The sequence below is a fragment of the Mixophyes fleayi genome, chromosome 9 (genome assembly GCF_038048845.1).
Source record: "Mixophyes fleayi isolate aMixFle1 chromosome 9, aMixFle1.hap1, whole genome shotgun sequence".
In the NCBI taxonomy this organism is placed as follows: domain Eukaryota; kingdom Metazoa; phylum Chordata; class Amphibia; order Anura; family Limnodynastidae; genus Mixophyes; species Mixophyes fleayi.
Genome location: NC_134410.1, coordinates 9,163,988 through 9,182,819, shown reverse-complemented (window position 1 = coordinate 9,182,819; position 18,832 = coordinate 9,163,988). Strand labels below are relative to the sequence as shown.

The window sequence follows — 18,832 nt, the reverse complement described above, 5'->3', positions numbered from 1 at the left end:
GTACAGTGTCGCTATGTAGGGGCGCTGTTCTTTGCGGTGGGGAGGGGTTTCTGGAGAACCAGAAACCCCCCCTGTATGCACCCTTGGAGTCAATGAAAAACGAAAATGCTAATTGTCTTAACACAAAAGCAGAATTTGGTTGTTTAACTGATCAATGTATGCATTGTAAAAAAAAATCTTGCTACCACTTACTAAATGAGTGGATCCCACAGTTTAAATCTGACGATGAAATGAACAATATGTTATCTGTATATTGTGTTGTACAGTATATTACTTTATACGAGAGCTGCGACGTTTCAGTAGCCCAATCAGGCAGCAGGATAATAAGTCGCTCACTGTCGGCCATCTTTATACCATTTCATGTATAGTATCTATTCTAGGATACAGGAGGATGTAAGGTCATAATTTTTAAGTACAACTGAGCCAAAACAGATGATTTCTACAAATGCGCTAATAGTGACATATATTCAAATACAGGGAATAATTTAAATAATCTATAGGCGATACGTGTAGCCACTCGTACATGGCTCAGAATCACTTCCTATGTCCTTTGGTGCTGCAAAGGGTCATCTACAGGATTAGAAGAAAATAATATCAGTTTGTCACTGCTCGGTCTCATAATTATTTTGCTGACACATTTTAATTTTCTAGACAAGCTCAACTTTTTTTGTTTTTAAGCCCACTGCTGGATCCCAGGGTGCATGCCGTTTTACCATACTTGCCAACATTGACAAGCACCGCTTCGGGAGATCAGGTGGAGGTGGGCGTGTTGGGGGTGGGGCCCGACGGATCGTGCCATTTGGCCCCGCCACTTAAACAGACATCTTTTTCCATCCAATTACAGCAGGGGTGGAGCCATGATAACACACGATTCGCGTCCTAAGCCCTGCCCCCTGCCACTTTACTATTGTGAGGCGATTAGGAACCGGGAGGTTGCCCTGCCCTCCCAGTATCCTGGGAGGTCTCCCAGAAATTCGGGAGTCTCCCGGACATTCCGGGAGAGTAAGAAACTATACGTTTTACTATAACTTAATTTTTATTGTGATATTTTAAATTTCAAAACCCCTAGTAGGCTTATTTGGTGAGTTTGTTTTTTATGGTTTTACAGAACACTTTATAAAAAGGTAAATTGGCCCAAAGCAACCAATCAGATTCTAGCTCTCACTGCCTAGAACAATGATAGGCAACCTGATACACTTGGGGGGAGGGGGTACTTAATGAACGTCCCTCTAACCGTCAAAAAGGCCGCACATTACCCCCTGATTTCAGTAAAAGATTAAAATAATATATTTAATCAAAGAAAGAGACACCTATGTATAATAACATGTCAGCATTTTAAACTAGTGTTACATGCTATAGCAAATACATCTGATAATAGTGCTGGAAGGAGCTGGGGGGCCGCAGGTGGAGGGCCGGAGGGCCGCCTGGTCCCCATCATGGGTCTAGAATGTACGAGATAAATGATTAGCTAGAATCTTATTGGTTGCTACGGGCAACACCTCCACTTTTCCTTTGTAGAAGGTTATCTAGATCGGAATTAAATCCTTTTATAAGACCTCAGTGTCTCAGACTCCGAGAATGATGACGTTATCGAGTTTCTGTCTTGAGACCGATATTTATTCAAATCTTAAATCTGAAAAACAAATTGGATGCCCTTGGACAGTGGAAATTAAACGCAGGAAAGATGTTCTTGTAGTGAAGCCCTCCGACCTCTTATATTAGTGTAAATACGACACAAACTGAGATAAGCAGGAAAAATTTCTAAGTTCATTTTGGCATTTCGGCCGGGCTGCAAGAAATTCATTTTAGCAGATGGATTTTTCTGCAGTGGTGATAATGCGAACATGACAGATTTGTGATGATAATTTAGGCTCACGCAATTATATTCTCTTTCTGTTATTGCCAAGAACATCCGAATGTAAAAATGAGAAAACTCAGCTCGGTTTTGTTATATTCTGCATATCTGGGCTATTTTCTCTGTAATCTGCATCGGGTTTCAGGCCCAAATATTTTTATTTTTTTCCCAGACACCGTATCAATGTAGTTAAATAGAAATTATGCGTCATTTAGGGTTGATTGACCACAAATGTCTAAAACTGGTGGACGGCATTCAAGGAAAAAATATAGTTTTGTTATGTTTAGAAATATATGTACTGGGAAGATATTAAAATATTTCTATTGCAGTCACACAGATGAGACAGCAGTTCTGTGGTCTTAGGGAGGATTCAACTCTCTGCGATGAGTCGTGGGGCACCAGCGCGATGTCTCACTGCGTTTATTTCCAGGTACTAAGATACCTGAACATCACGGATTTTCCTGTGCACCTCTATGGGATGCGAGGAAAAATCTTTGATGTTACGTTGCTGCGGAGTACCTTCAAGTGCGTACCGGACGCACTTCATCATGAGAAAACAATATCTCTCCTTAGAATAAAGCCCATTAATACACTGAGGCATAAAAGTGCCTCATGCCTCAGTAAAAAGTTCCTTCCTATACAAAAGGACTGTCCATGAAATACAGAACACACGAGAACCCTATTCATGGCATATACATGCTATATTCAGTCCCTTGAGTCCGTTCTTTACGCGCTGATCGTTAAGAGCATGACATAGGATTGTGCTCACAAAATTTCCACCTATTGACAGACTGTTTCTCCCTTGTTATTGCTCATAAGTGAAGGGTAGGGTTTTCTGGTGACCCTGTTTTGGGCATTAGAGACTGTTTCATTGAACAATGACAAAAGTAAGGGGGAACCTTAAGCTGCTCATTAGGATATGAAAATGTGTTTCTTCTTTTCAGGAGAATAGACTTCTGAGAAATTCCATTTACATGGAATTCCTTTTGGGCAATGTTTTGTTTTATAGCGCAAACGTGGGATTTATAGCTACAGAGACACTGTTTCACCCTTATTTGGGCTAGTCAGTGCAGGGTGGCAGCTAGCATCTCTAATCGGCATTCCCAGAAATACATTTTCTTGAATATTATTTTGCTTGTTGTCCTTGGAAGTAATTGAGTGATCTCCCAATATAATTTCAATGTTTTAATTAAGTAGCTAATAGTTGCTGCCACTGTGTCAGTAATAATGGCAGGTGTATGAAGCATTAATATTACGGGTTCATTTGGTGTAAGTTCTCTTCCTCTTTAAAAATAATTGCCCTAGTCATAGTCTTTTATATTTTGTGTTAGTGTATTTCAGTTTGTTAATTGTCATGTTATTTATTATTTTTTATGTTTGTCTTAAACTCCAGGTTGTTAAACCTCCAAGTCAATCAGCACCACCTGGAGGACCTCCACCACCGCCTCTTCCTGGTGGCATGGTCCCAGGTCCTCCACCTCCACCTCCGCTTCCTGGAGGAGGCCCACCGCCACCTCCACCTCCACCACCTCCCGGACTGAGACCTCCGGGAGCTCCTCCTCCTCCTCCCTTTGGACTTCCACCGCCACCGTTCGGCGGTATACGGCCTCCCGGACTTATGGCTCCACCGCCCGTAGTGTTACCTTTTGGAATGAAGCCAAAGAAAGTTTACAAGCCGGAAACTACCATGAAGAGAATAAACTGGTCAAAGGTAAGAAGTCCACATTATAGAACCTGAAACTTTACTAATTGTAACATGTGGTCACAATATAATTAATACATCATTATTAATCATGCTGCTTAACAACACGAATACAGAACATCCTACACACCATTGTTTCCTAGACAGATCATAACATGGTACTACACATTGTAACCTGGCAGATTGTTTGAATTGAGGATAGACTTGTAAAAAGAAAGGTTTGAGGGATTACTTAAAAGATGAGAATTTTAATTGGAGAATTTTATACCATGTAGAATCAATTCCATGCAGTACAACAGAGATAGGTAAAATGGCTCGCCAAGGCTGGGTAACTACAAGCCCCAGAATGCCATGTCAGAGGTCTGTATTTCACAACATTTCCTTTGATTATAATTGCCATAATAACCAAGGGTGGCATTAGATTTGGTGGTAACTGAAATTAAGATATTTTCCTCCAGTGCATAAATAAATAGTTTTCTTTGTTTTTTTATTATATCTACAACAAATGGATATATTAGCTGCATTTTGTATACTGGTTTTCAGCTATTTATATAGACTTTAAACTTTAGAACTATAAATTTAAAATTCAAAACTTTTAAATGAAGTTTCATTAGTTGTATAAGATAAACACCTGGCTGACGGAAAGAGGATTAAAAACCCAGGGAATTAAAGCAGATCATTTTCTACTAGTTCAGTTCTTTAGATTATTTTTTTTGATTTTTTTTTCATCTTGGAGCAAGTGGACTTGCCTTCAATAATTGGATATCGCATGCATCAAAATGTATGCTGTCATTTCCACATCCTGCATGGGAATTCACTGAGTCACCTGCCAAAACAATTATTAATATATTGTTAACAAGCCGTCCCAAGGTACTTTTCTAAGCTTTTCAAAAGCTGAAGCAGTGTCGCTGGCTGAGATTCGAAGACAACCGGATTTTGAAGTGTAGCGTTTCATCAAAAAATTTCAGCGAGCTGTTCGGACGACTATGAAGTTGTGAAATTATTTAAAATAGGAATGGCTATAAAGTAAGATTTTAGGCTTATGCTAAAATGTTTTTTTTTCGCTCTGTGATAGCGGCGTGGGGATTTCTTTTAAACTCTGTTTCATTGATCCTCTATTCATTTCAACCATACATTTAACTAGTTTGAGCTTTCTATGAGGATGGGTGCAGGAATGAGTCATCGCTCGCTCTCAAAATCTTCCCAATTTATATTTTTCCTTTGTCTGTTGCAATTATTTAGAGGACAGATGGGCCATGTCGTGGGCTTGAGCGTGTCTTCTGCTGTGCAATGGCGCGGTTCGCAGCGTAGTGGTGGTGTGGTCGTGGTAACGCGATACTCTGCAAATCGCATCTTCGAGTTCCTACCTCACTAGTGAAGCGTTTATGAGGCATGAGTGTGCTCACGGAATTCTGAGAGGATTTCCAAAATTCTGGAGTCTCCCGGATGTTCTGCTAGAATAGACAATTATGGCAAAATTTTGCAGACTTTAAGACGTGTAATCTTTTGAGTTTCGTTTTTGTTTCACCGTCTTGAGTCATGCCATTGTGCACCATTTGTAAATTTGCCTCTATAGCCTATGACAGTGAATCCCAAACTTTCTCAGTTTGAGGCACCCTTAGGGTCTCCATAATTTTTTCAAGGCACCCCCAAGCCAAAATAATTACCAAGTGGTCCCCCGCCTTGCTTACCACCGGCCCTGGCCGCGGCACCCAGTGAGACTGCTACGGCACCCCAAAGAGCCGCGGCACCCAGTTTGGAAAACTACTGGTCTATGAAGAGAGCTTGGATGACAACTGTCAGTTCCTTCTGCTCTGTGATACGGTTACGGTAGGAAGGGGAATACTTTAGGCCAGGCCCGGCCAAACTGTGGCTCTCCAGGTGTTGGGAACTTACAAGTCCCAGCATGCTTTGCCAGCTCTCGGCTGACTATCGACTGGCAGAGCGTACTGAGGCTGGTAGTTTCACAACACCTGGAGAGCCACGGTTTGGTCAGACCTGAATTAACCCAAATTTCGCTATGAAATGTTAGAAATTTTGCAGCCAAATGGGAGGTGACAGAGCAAAAATGTTGCCACATAGTTTTTAAAATCTTGTTCCTCTGTAATTAAGAGATTCTTTAGCCACAACTTTTTGAGGTCTGCAAATCGAGACAACCCCACCAACATCTGAACTGCTAAACGAATGTGGCATGACTTTACTTGGCTTCTATTAAGATGGTCCATTCATTAGATTTACAATACTTGTGTCTCTGTCCCATAATTCTCCGATCTGCTCCTAAACCTCTCCCTAGCCTAAAAAATTGAAACGTGTAATATGAAGTAATGTAAATATAACTGTTTGTATGGTGACTTCCGTGTCTTCCTAATTTGCTGAAACCCTAAATACAGCTCTAGATGTATTACAGACATACAAATATTTTATATACAAATATACTTTGCAGAAAATTAATTTCCATAGGTGCATTTTTAAATCTTACACAAAATCCTGATGCAAGAATGAGAAATTTGATGTTGAGACGGATCTGCGTCCTTTAAGGAATGCCGAGTTCCGTCTGTTTACAGACAGTAATTTTATGACAAGGTACAGCTAATGACCAGTAATTACTGTACTAATTATAGTACAGTAATAAGGTCCACACGCTATATATATATATATATATATATATATATATACAGGCTTTTCTGTAACTCGTTTCTTCCAGCTAAGTCTTTGTAAAGACATGATAGACCTCCACCTAAAACAAATCTTTAGGGGGGTATTCAATTGACTGCGAGATTTATTTTTTCCCCTCCGCGTTAAAAAACAAAAAAATCTCCTGCGAGTTTTTAACTGCTATAGCAACCGTGTTTAGTTGACGCAGCGTGAAAACTCGTGCAATTCAATTGAAAAAGAGGGAACGCTGCCACAGTGCGTTAATCATTGTGTTTGCGAGTTTTTAGGGGAGTTTTAACACTGTCATGTATAACACAAAAAAAAGGTTTTGCATACATTTTATTGCATTACATTGCATTACACAACCATTCTAGTTGATAATATCTACATTACAGTACTTTCTTTAACATATTTTTTTATTTAACTATTTTTTACTATAGAAACATCTATACCATGTCAAAACACATTTGTACAAACATATTTGTACCAAAAACATACATAAATATATTTAATTAGTGAGTTTTATTTCATTATTTTTTAACAAGAAAATCAATTTTTGCATGTTAGGCATTAGTGATGAACATAATTTAATCTTTTTTCTCATTATTAAATAATTCCACATACTTTTGAGAGGTTTTTTATTTTTATCACACCCCAAAGAGGTGCGAGATAAAACAGCATATTCGCCTGTTTAACGCGCGCATTAAAAAAAAATTGAATAGCTTTTAACGCGGCTGCCTCTCACACATCCTATACTTTCAATAGACCGTCTACTGGAGCGTGAGAGGACCGTTTCATGAAAAAAAAAATGAGCGTTAAAAATGGAATTGAATTGCGGGTAAAATTAACCTGCTTGAAAATGATAAAAAACAGCCTTAAAATGACTTAAAGCGATCTTAAAAAAAAAATCTTGCGGTTAATTGAATACCCCCTCAATCTTTAGGTTGTATTGGGAGTTAATCTTTAACAGTGTAACTGTAAGGAAAATAGTGTAGTATAGTTTATTATGTAATCTGGGAAGTCCATCAGTCTAGTACTGCTCTGCTGTACAGTGATACACTTTGCCTGTTTAATACCAGCACCAGTGTTGATGATGTACAGATGGGCGTTGGTGACATTGTTGTGTTTGAAATGGGCCTGTTTAGTAGGCAGATCCTTCGATAGTAGCGCAACTTTAGAATGTTGGAGCCTTTGAGTTGACCGGATGGTTCGTAGGGACGCCAAAGCCAATGAAGGCAGCCGTTTTGTGGGTTGACTTAACATTCAGCCGATCAATTCATTAGGAACTAGTGACATCACTGAGGATCAGAGTGAGTGTGAGTAGATGATGGTAAGAAGATGTTACAGTAGATGGTGATGATTGAGTCAGGAAGAGGGGAGTAACAATAAGGGGTGCAGAGGGTGCTTTGGGTGACTTCCTGCTGCCTACATTCCCCTCCTCACATCATGTCACTGCCCTGTCACTTGCAGCCCTGTCCTCACTAACACATCACTAATCTTCTGATATACACTGTGCTGCTGGGGGACCCTGCTCCTTCCACTATATGACTCTCAGTCTGTGGCTTCCTGCTGCCTCCATTCCCCTTCTCACATCATGTCACTGCCCCTGTCACATGCAGCCCTGTCCTCACTAACACATCATTCATCTCCTGATATACTCTGTGCTGCTGGGGACCCTGCTTCTTCCACTATATAACTCTCAGTCTGTGGCTTCCTGCTGCCTCCATTCCCCTCCTCACACAATGTCACTGCCCCTGTCACATGCAGCCCTGTCTTCACTAACACATCACTCATCTCCTGATATACTCTGTGCTGCTGGTGGACCCTGCTCCTTCCACTATTTAACTCTCAGTCTGTGGCTTCCTGCTGCCTCCATTCCCCTCCTCACATCATGTAACTGTCCCTGTCACATGCAGCCCTGTCCTCACTAATACATCACTAATCTCCTGATATACTCTGTGCTGCTGGTGGACCCTGCTCCTTCCACTATATAACTCTCAGTCTGTGGCTTCCTGCTGCCTCCATTCCCCTCCTCACATCATGTAACTGTCCCTGTTACATGCAGCCCTGTCCTCACTAATACATCACTAATCTCCTGATATACTCTGTGCTGCTGGTGGACCCTGCTCCTTCCACTATATAACTCTCAGTCTGTGACTCCCTGCTGCCTCCATTCCCCTCCTCACATCATGTCACATGCAGATCTGTCCTCATTGACACAATCATAATTGGATAGGACACTGCCTCCCACAAGTTCACTCGTCTCATAAAATGTGCTGCTGTGATCTAATTAGCTACTGGATTTTTTCTTTAACCCTTCCCATTTCAATGCTGTTGTTGTAGTGAAGTGCACCCTCAAAATCAAATATAAGGATAAAATAATCAAAAGCGTTAAGAAGCTGTGCCTCACAACAGATAGGTAAAGGCTCTATCTATTCCTTAGCAGCGGAGCGTGACTTGTAATGCATTTAAATATTACAGATGAGTATACTACACATGCTCCGTTATAAAATCCGTTTGAGGGTGATGGGAATTGGTCTGAATATCCCCCTAGGCTCCTCTACATAGCGTTATGATTTATAGAGCGCACACATTCCCAGTTCACACAATAAAAAAACAAGATTAATTCAGAACCACAATCTTCTATTTTTTCTTTTTTTTTTACAATTTGTTTTTCTTTTTTTTTTTATTGTTTTTTTTCTGTCTTCAGAGTCTGGGATTTGTTTATTGTCATTATTCAGATATAGCTCCCGAGGGGTTGTAGCGCCATTAGCTGTGGAATAATAACGTAGACAAGAGCCCGTCTGCGGCTCGACAGAATTTTACAAAGTGTAACATTAAACACAACAAGTGGCATTCGTCCTTTGGGAATGAAAAATTTTTAAATAAAGAAAAAAATTGTCCTCTGTATTTGCTTCAAGCTGTAAAGCAGCAGAATAATAAAGATGAAGTAAGAGGGTGCAAATGAATTTCTTCTGTTTTCTCTGCAGACTTCTCTTTTGGTTAATTGCAGTAAATGTGGAAGTCTTAAATGTGAAGTAGTCACTGGTCAAACACGTTTGTTGTCCTGCCTTATAACACAACAATTAATGATTTGTAGATATGAAATGTATAATATTTTACATATATTAGACCTAATTTACAAAGCCCACAGGGTGAGCACCACGAAACGCGTTGCTTATTCTAGAAGAACCACCAACGCATTTCACCTCCTTTACCTATCCCCTTGCAACCTAGAAGTACCTAGGTTTGTGGAGGGGAAGTTGCGTGCACTATACAAATGTGTAAATGACTCCTCATCATTCTACCAAGCATTCATTAACTCAAACGTTTTAATTTTACTCCTAAAATACTGCAGTGTTCAGCCTCATGTGTGGTTCACATTAAACATGATAATGATATCCATTTGGGGATATAAATTAGAAAAAACAAGTAGGGGTATTTTTTTTAATTTTTTTTTTAATCCTCTTTCTGAAAAAATGTAAATAATCATCATCATCATCACCATTTATTTATATAGCGCCACTAATTCCGCAGCGATCTACAGAGAACTCATTCACATCAGTCCCTGCCCCTTTGGAGCTTACAGTCTAAATTCCCTAACACACACACACACACATACACACACACACACACACACACACACACACACAGTAAAGTCAATTGACCTACCAGTATGTTTTTGGAGTGTGGGAGGAAACCGGAGCACCCGGAGGAAACCCACGCAAGCACGGGGAGAACATACAAACTCCACACAGATAAGGCCATGGTGTCACGGTTACAAACAGAAGTACAGCTAGGAGTCACGAATATGGTGAAAACACTCTGTGTTTATTTGCAGACAAGCATAAATAACAGGTAGTCAGAAGTAGTGGTAATTACCAGGTGCAGGCTGATGCAGAAAATAATATAAATGTCCAGAAACAAGCAGGTACACAGCTAATGCAGGGAAGCAGGGGTATAAACAGATTCCAGGCAGCATGAACCAGAGGAGCAAGGCAGGAGGAAGAATCCACAGGTAACACAGGATATGACATCAGAATAGGACAACAATAACCAGCCATGTGTGCTGGGGAGAAACAGGTATATGTATGGGAAATGAGGACACACCCAGGTGCATGGGATGATTGGAAAACGGGTTAACCCCTAATGCAACATAAAAGGCACAATAGCAGCACCTCTGGTGATCAGAAGTACTGCTGCAATATATGAAAAGAAACACACAAAATGAACAAATAGTAAAGTCCAAATGTCCAGGAGGCAGGGACTGCCAGGTAAAGCAGTATACTGTAAACAGATCGTTACACATGGTCGGGAATTGAACTCATGACCCCAGTGCTGTAAGGCAGAAGTACTAACCACTGAGCCACCGTGCTGCCCATTGAAACCCTCTATCATACTTTTCTTTGTACAAAGTTTTAATTTACATTGGGAAGAGTGCAAGTAAAATGCTCTCCACAGCCAAAGCGCAACTGGAAAGTGATAAATGCGTTGCGTCAAAAGTATAGATTGAAACACGATCTTTCTTTCCTCACTGCAAGAAACGGCACTAAAATATCACCATTCTCTCAATAATCTCTCTTGCTGCAGAATACAATCTTGTTATTGTGTTGCTCCGTAAAATGTAAATGATGGAAATGCGTCAGGGTTGGTGATGGCCGCGCTGTGGATCGGCTCTGTGCCTTACCTCCTACGTGGTCCTCTTTCTACAGATATAGAAACCGTTGTAAGTTTGTGAAGGTAGTGAGATTGCTCTGTGATGCCGAAAAGTGCCATCACCCCAGGAACAGGGTTGTTTAGAAGATCTCCTTGATACCATTTAATTTCAGTTACCACCCTGGACCCGGAAAGTTCAACTATCAATGCTGTTGTCTGTGCTCTTTCTTTGATGATCTCAGCTGGTTACTCCGCGTTTACGGATAACCACATGGGTGACTATATGGCATGAAGTCACTAGAATCCAAAGAGGAAAGCTGGTCAGTTAAAATAAATAGCAAAGGACAGTTATTGTTACCAGTAGGTGACTATTTTAAAACTTCTGCTATTACTGATTTTGACTGCTATGACTCATTGATCTTCGTAAATTCTTCAATACGTTATAAATAAAACATTATAATAATATAGCTCTGGACCCTTCTACTTAGAAACATATTTCCTAAATATGAACCTCTTTATCTCCTTTCTATTATCTCCCTGGGCAAAATCAAATTTAGTTTTAACCTCCATTGATCCTCCCAACATCTCCCATCAGCCAGTGCCGAACTCTGCTCTGCAAACACCATCTTGCTAAGCAAACTAACGCACTTCGTCAGAAATCTAGGCTCACCTGCGCTAATCTCAAATTTGTTCGCAAAAGAGGATTTTGCTTTGCGTCTGGGCCATTTTGTGTATTATAAATGATCTGCAATGTTTGTTTGTCTGCCATACAAATATTATTGTTATTTGATTTACTAATTTATTGAAATGAAGAAAAACAACAATGTTTCTCTGAAAGGTTGCAGATAAACCTCTTGGCTATTTTATAGTGGAGTCACTGACATAAACTAGTTTGACATTTCGCATGTAAATCTGTCCAATCTATAATGTTGTAAATTGAGTTACTAATGGAGGCAGTGAAAATATTGAAATGTTTAACATATTATTTTGTATCCCCACGTCCGTGTTTTTTTTCTGGTTTATTTTTATATTATTTTTGCTGACTTTTAAATATTTCTATAGCGATGGAATTAGTTCTTGGATTATTGTCGCAAATAATTAAGTAGCGAATCCCATCACAGAGTACGCCAACATCACACTGCTCACAAAAGACCTGATGCACAGATGGGCATATGATGGGCGAGATTTACGCTCTAGAAAGCCGGCTGTAAAAGTAGCATATTCACACCCATGTGCTGTGTCTGAGGCATGTCAAGATAATTTGTTTTGCTAGCAAAAGTCCCATCGGTTATTAGGCGTGGTATAATACACCACATATAATATTCCCTCTGCTGTATGAATTAAAGTAGCAATTTTTAAAATACAACCACAAAATTCTACAATATAAGCATCTTATTGTACTCACTTCAGTATACAGCCCCCAGGGCTGCCAAGAGAAATTCAGGGCCCAACTTAATGGGGCCCCCCTCATAGTTTAGCATGGCAAAAATTTTTGCAAAGTAGGAGTGGCTATGCATCGTTGGGGCGTAGCTAGCAGGTGAAAAGCGCTAGGCCACCCTTCTACAGAAAAAACCTGCATGGTTGTGTACACCGTTGGCACAAGGGTGCAGTGCCCGTTCGCTGGAGCGTGACTTATGTCCCAGCAGTCCTGACTTTCAGAACATCTAACACCATAGTGTAGTATATAAAGAATGCAGTGTGTACATGAAGAGTTCACAGTCTTGGCCTGCACCTTACTTTGGCAGAACACTTACCAAAAATTGGGATTGTCCCACTAGAATCACAACTTTTCACAGACTCTGCTGCTCTCTCCTACCTGTTCTTGTCTCTTTCCCCACCTGTGGCTGCAGGTTTCTTTAGTTGCGGCTTATCTGGATCCTGGAATGTTGGGGGTCCTATTTGAAAAAAATGGCTACATTTAGAAAATTCCAACCAGCCCCGGCATTAAATCAATAGCACCCACGATTATTCATTAGACCTTCCGCCAGCCCCAACATTAAAATGATAATATTCATATTTAATAAATAAACCTATTTTCCTGCAAACAGCCCCAGCAATAATTAATAATATTTACATCTTATAAATATACCTATTTCCCCACAACCTTTACGGCCATTAATGAATTCATACTCACATTTAATAAAGAGACCTCATTCTCCCAAACTCACCCCACATTCAATAGCCCCCAAACCACCCCATCTTAAATTGATAGTCCCCACTATGAAATTGCCCCACCATCACCCCACAAACAAAATAGAACCCATTAATTAGCCACCACCTACCTCACACACACTGCATTGCAACAAGCCCCCTGTGCCATCACACACACACACACACACACACACACACACACAAACAAGCCCCCTGTGCCATCACACACACACACACACACACACACACACACACAAGCCTCCTGTGCCATCACACGCAAATTACTGTGCCCCTTCATCACAACCACTCTGTGCCCCCTTATGATCAAACTGCACCCTCCATGCTGCTTTTCCCTTCTTCCCCCCCCCTGCCAAAAAAATAATAATAAACAGAACAAGAAAAAAACATTTTAATTTTAATGTAAAAAAGGAGAAAATAAAAAAGGCGACAGTGAGGGCCCTGGCAGGTCCCTACCATCCCTGTCCGCCTCTCCGGTCATAAGGTGGTGCACAGATGCATGCGCTCTCTACGTGGGCATGTACAGTTCACATTTTCAGGGTTTATGCTGCGCAAAGGGGTAAATGTTCAACTCAGCAGTAAGCCCCAAGTGTCCATACAATCATTCTTTACAATTATATATTCCCGTATTATTTTGTGTGTTTAGAAGAGTTTACATGTGCCTGGAACCACCCCAGCCAGGAAATCACGTCCTAAAGAGACCAAAAAAAAAAAAAAAGTCCAACTCTGCAGTACCACCTGTGTCTGCCAGGTGGCGATGAATCTTTCCATTCATAATATTTGTTGGACAATGTAGTTTGTACAGTGTAGTACACTAGGGGGCGCAATTCACCTATACCACACTTGTGTGTGTGTGTGTGTGTGTGTGTTCTATGTACGCTATGCGTTTATCAGAAACGTGATGCTCCGCAAACTATTTGCTTCATTCCGTGTTTGACTGTAAGATTTTGCACATTTCTCAAGCCCTAAGTGCTCCAAGTCCTCCTCCAACTACACCATGCAGCAGAGTGTACTCTTATTCCAACATAGACGACGTCCAACTGCGAATGTTCAATGCAGAATACGTGAGACAAAAGCAGAACCTAAAGATTGTATCATCGGAAGGTCGCACCTCTGTCAAGTTGTCCTGTTCTGTCATGAAGCTGGATTAGTATGCAATATTGCCAGCCCTTCTGGTGACAGTCTTTGCCCTTAGATAGTTTCATTCTACAATACTAATTTTGTAACCTATAACCAAGCATTGAACCCTGCACCGTTGTCTGGAGTGTTGCCTATGGTCTCCCCTCTTCACCTCCTGCTCTTTTAGTGATCAGAAATGATATTGAATTTATATCATGTCACATTTTCATTTTGCAGTAGATCTGAATTGATAAAATGCCGTCATGCTCTTACAAACCTGATCTGTATCTGTATTCTACACCATTACATTAATCCATAGTAATTGGTAATTAAATGCATCCAACCATAAAATATACTTGAGGAATTACTGATATCTTTTTATAAATAACAAGCCGTATTTTCTCTGTAGGCAGCAGGACACAGCCACATCTAGATGGCCGGCAACAGCTGTCTATCAAACCTTCCAAGCTGCTCAGTGCCGTCCCTGGGATTAATCATATCTGTGCCTTGATTGCACCGTTATTGATTTGTCACTTTTTCTGCAGATTTTAATATGAGCAAAACACAGTAATAAATACCATATGGTAATATCTTTTCCCTCTTCTACCAAAATCAATAATTAGAAATAATGCAAAGGGCCCACTTTAACATTGCCGTGCCGATTCACTCCTGGTTTTAATTTTGGGCTTTCTAAAAAAATGGAGAAATCACTTCTGTTAAGTTCTGACTTTCAGCTGTGTTTCAATGCATCCATTAACCCCAGACCTTTTAAGTAAGACCTTGCGCCATTCGTGGCCTCTGCTGTTCTCTCAAAAGAGCGGAACAGGGCCGCTTTTGAGCAGGGGAGTGACTTCGGAAGGGGGCGGGGGGTGACCCAGTATTGCCAGGAACTTCCTCTCTCTGGGAGGCGTTCCGGTCCATCCTTTATAGTTTTGCCACTGGATCGCACAATATCTACAGGTTTTATTGTTGCCATCTTATAACCATAGTTGCCTAATCTCTCGGAATGTCCGGGAGACTCCCAGGAGAGCAGGGCAACCTCCCACAGCCCGCCCTGTTGGTGAAGTGGGAGAAGGCGGGGCTAAACACGTCATCCTGGCAGCAATCTCTGCTGTGATAGGCCAATATTTGCAGTGTTGGGCGGGGGCCTAACGGTGCAATCTGCATGGCCACGCCTCCCTGATGGGACCGACTCCTGGACATCATGACCCCAAAGTCGTCAAGCATGATTATAACAGCAACTATCGCACTGACTGTATGGGGAGGTATTTAATTGTCCGCGAGTTTGTTTTTTTCCCCGTGAAAAAAAAAAAATCTCCTGCGGGTTTTTAACTGCAATAGCGACCGTTTTTAGTTTGCGCAGCGGAAAAACTCGTGCAATTCAATTGAAAAAGAGGGAACGCTGCCCCCGCACGTTAATCATTGTGTTTGCGAGTTTTTAGGGGAGTGAAGGGGAGTTTTAACGCGGTCATGTATAACATCAAAAAAAGGTTTTCCATACATTAAATTGCATTACCCATTGATAATATCTACATTACAGTACTTTCTTTAGCATATTTTTTAATTGAATTATTTTTTACCATGCAATCATCTATACCATGTCAAAACACATTACTACATTCATATTTGTACCAAAAACATACATAAATATAATTAATAATTGATCTTATTTTTTTTTTTTTCTTTATGTTTTTTTTATTTCATTATTTTTTCACAAGAAAATCAACTCACACAAGTTAGTCATTAGTGATAAACATAAGTTTATCTTTTTTTTTCACATTATTACATGATTTCAAATACTTTTTCAGAGGTTTTTTTATTTTTATCACACCCCAAAGAGGTGCGAGATAAAACAGAATATTTGCCTGTTTAACTCGCTGCGTTAAAAAACAATTGAATAGCTTTTAGCGCGGCTGCCTCTCACACATCCTATACTTTCAATAGACCGTCTACTGGAGCGCGAGAGGACCGTTTCATGAGAAAAAAACCAGCGGTAAAAATGGAATTGAATCGCGGGTAAAGTTAACCTGCTCGAAAATGATGAAAAACGTTAAAATAACTTAACGCAGTCTAAAAAAAATATCTTGCGGACAATTGAATACCCCCCTATGTGTGGATAAATAGAATGATAACCTTAAGTAGGATATGAATTTTCTTGTTTTATTTACATACTTGTAGCAATTACACTTCTATGTGTAATCAGTATATGTTTATTGTCCACAATGCAGTACAAGCTTCTTAAACTGTGTAACACATCGCTTGTCATCCCCCAAACTTAACTGTTTCATTATAATCAATTAATTGCTGTTAATATGTAATGCACATTAGTGCAGTTTCCCTGTGCTAAACATTCCACTGCAGATCAGGTCTAACGGGGATTCATTGTCCCATCCACTATGATGCCAAACAGATCACAGCACCTTAAAGAAATTATTGGCAGGGGGCTTCTAAACGATACAGTTATTGAACTGTAAATAAATGTCAGGGGTCCGCGCTCATTGCTATAATCAATAGCATGTTCCACTCGCCCCCAACCAGATTAAACTACACCTGGATCAGATTTTCATAGAGCGATTCATTATCTGTGTGTTGCTTCCAGGGATAATGTTCATGGTGAAATGTGAATTCTTTCTGTTGCTGTTATTGACTAAATGTGCATCTGACAGTCACACAAACTGAATGATGCTTAATTAAAACTTTTACTTTAAAACAACACTGACAGGTTTTGGAGACAGAGAACATCTTTGACAGACGCCGGTAGCAAAATATTATCCAGCTTTTAAACAAACATTAATGAATCTCTGCATTGTTGCATATTAAAGGGCAGCGCATATTTTTGTATTTTTAGCTGAGCCGTAGAAATTGGTAAACAGTGTAGATTAGATTTATTCTTCTGTTTTATAAGGAGACAGAGGCATTTTCTTTCTCTTGTACATCTCAGACACTTTCTGTGCCCGTTCGCCAACGTTTACATTGGACAGTTTTGTGCATTCACGCCCAACTCCCAATATTTGTGTATCGCAAACCGGGATAGCGTAATGCTCATCGGTACACCACGGCGGTACATGGATGGGGAGGGGGATTGACCACGTCAGGTTGGGCCATGCCATATCCCGATAGGGGTTTAGAAGTGCAAAGGTCGCCACCATCCCCTCCCCAGTACACAACTAATTAAAGGGTCACCATCAGCAGGACATACACCAACCGCCACAACAAAAAACCACTGACAAATGAAGTGAATAACATTGATTGTCTCGTCTCAAGGGGTGGGATATATTAGGCAGCAAGTGAACAGTCAGTTTTTGAAGTTGATGTGTTGGAAGCAGGAAATGGGCAAACATAAGGATCTAAACAGCATTGACAAGCGCCAAGTTGTGATGGCTTTATCATGGAGCAATGGAAGAAGGTGGTCTAGTCTAATGAATCACGTTTTATTTTACATCATATGGACGGCAGGGTGTGGTGGCTCCCCGGGGCAGAGATGTCACCTGGATGCACTATGGGAAGAAGACAAGCCGGCGGAGGCAGTGTGATGCTCTGGGCAATGTTCTGGTTCCTGGCATTCATGTGGAAGTTGCTTTGACACGTACCAGCTGCCTAACCATTGTTGTAGACCGAGAACACCCCTTCATGGCAGCAGTATTCCCTGATGACAGTGGCCTCTTTCAGCAGGATAATGCACCCTGCCATACTGCAAAAATCTTTCAGGACTGGTTTGAGGAACATGACAAAGAGTTCAAGGTGTTGACTTTTTGGCCTCCAAATTCCCAAATCTCAATCTGATCGAGCCTCTGTGGGATGTGTATGGAGGTCCCGCCTCGCATTCTACAGGACCTAAAGGATCTGCAGCTAACGTCTTGGTGCCAGATACCACAGGACACCTTCAGAGGTCTTGTGGAGTCCATGCCTCGACGGGTTAGAGCTGTTTAGGCGACACAAGGGGACCTACACAATATTAGGCAGGTGGGTTTAATGTTGCAGCTGATCAGTGTTTCTCCCAATTGTCCTGGAATTGGGACAAATCCTTTCAAATTGTGATTATCCCACCAGAATTGGGTCAGCCGTGAAGTATAATCCATGTAACCCTGCCATAGAGTCCAACATTTGTATTTTCCTAGATGCTGCAAATACAGGGGGGGGGGAGGACTTGTTTACTTCTTCCCCAGATGTGAATGTATCAATGTAAGTTTGAAATTGAACCATCCACAGAACATCTCAGGCTTAGAATCACCCAAAACTGTGTTTACTTTGACCCCTAAATTCCTGAGCACTTCTGGTTCTTACTGGTTCTGACATATGATCCAGCCCAAAATTGTTCTCCCCATTTGTTATTTGGTTAATTGAGAGAACACCCTACCATATTGTCAAACTCAGTAGATAAATATTGCTGAAATATCCATTATGCAAGTAGATAGGTTAGCAACAACTTAAATATATTATCTTTTCCATCAGAAAGCAGTAGACATGTTAGTACAGAGACTTTGCAAATAATCTTATTATCAATTAGGCAATATTAATAAAAAAAAAACGTAATACTTTGTGGCTAAAACTTTTACAATTATTTCTGATATTCTTGTAGCAAATGTTGTATTGCATCGCAAGTGTATCCTCCCCCAACCGATAATGGTGTGTTCGTGTGGTGCCGTAGATATAAGAAAGTTTGGGGGGCACAGTAT

General features: G+C 40.7%; 1 protein-coding gene across 5 annotated transcripts in view; it reads left to right on the top strand.

Moving 5' to 3' along the window:
• The window catches only part of DIAPH2 (diaphanous related formin 2), an 828,187-nt gene that overhangs the window by 261,964 nt on the left and 547,391 nt on the right, over positions 1-18,832 (top strand). For all 5 annotated transcript variants that reach the window (XM_075186343.1, XM_075186345.1, XM_075186342.1 and 2 more), the window contains one exon: positions 3,249-3,566. In XM_075186343.1, the coding sequence (XP_075042444.1) occupies positions 3,249-3,566 (318 nt within the window). The remainder of the gene's footprint in view (positions 1-3,248; positions 3,567-18,832) is intronic.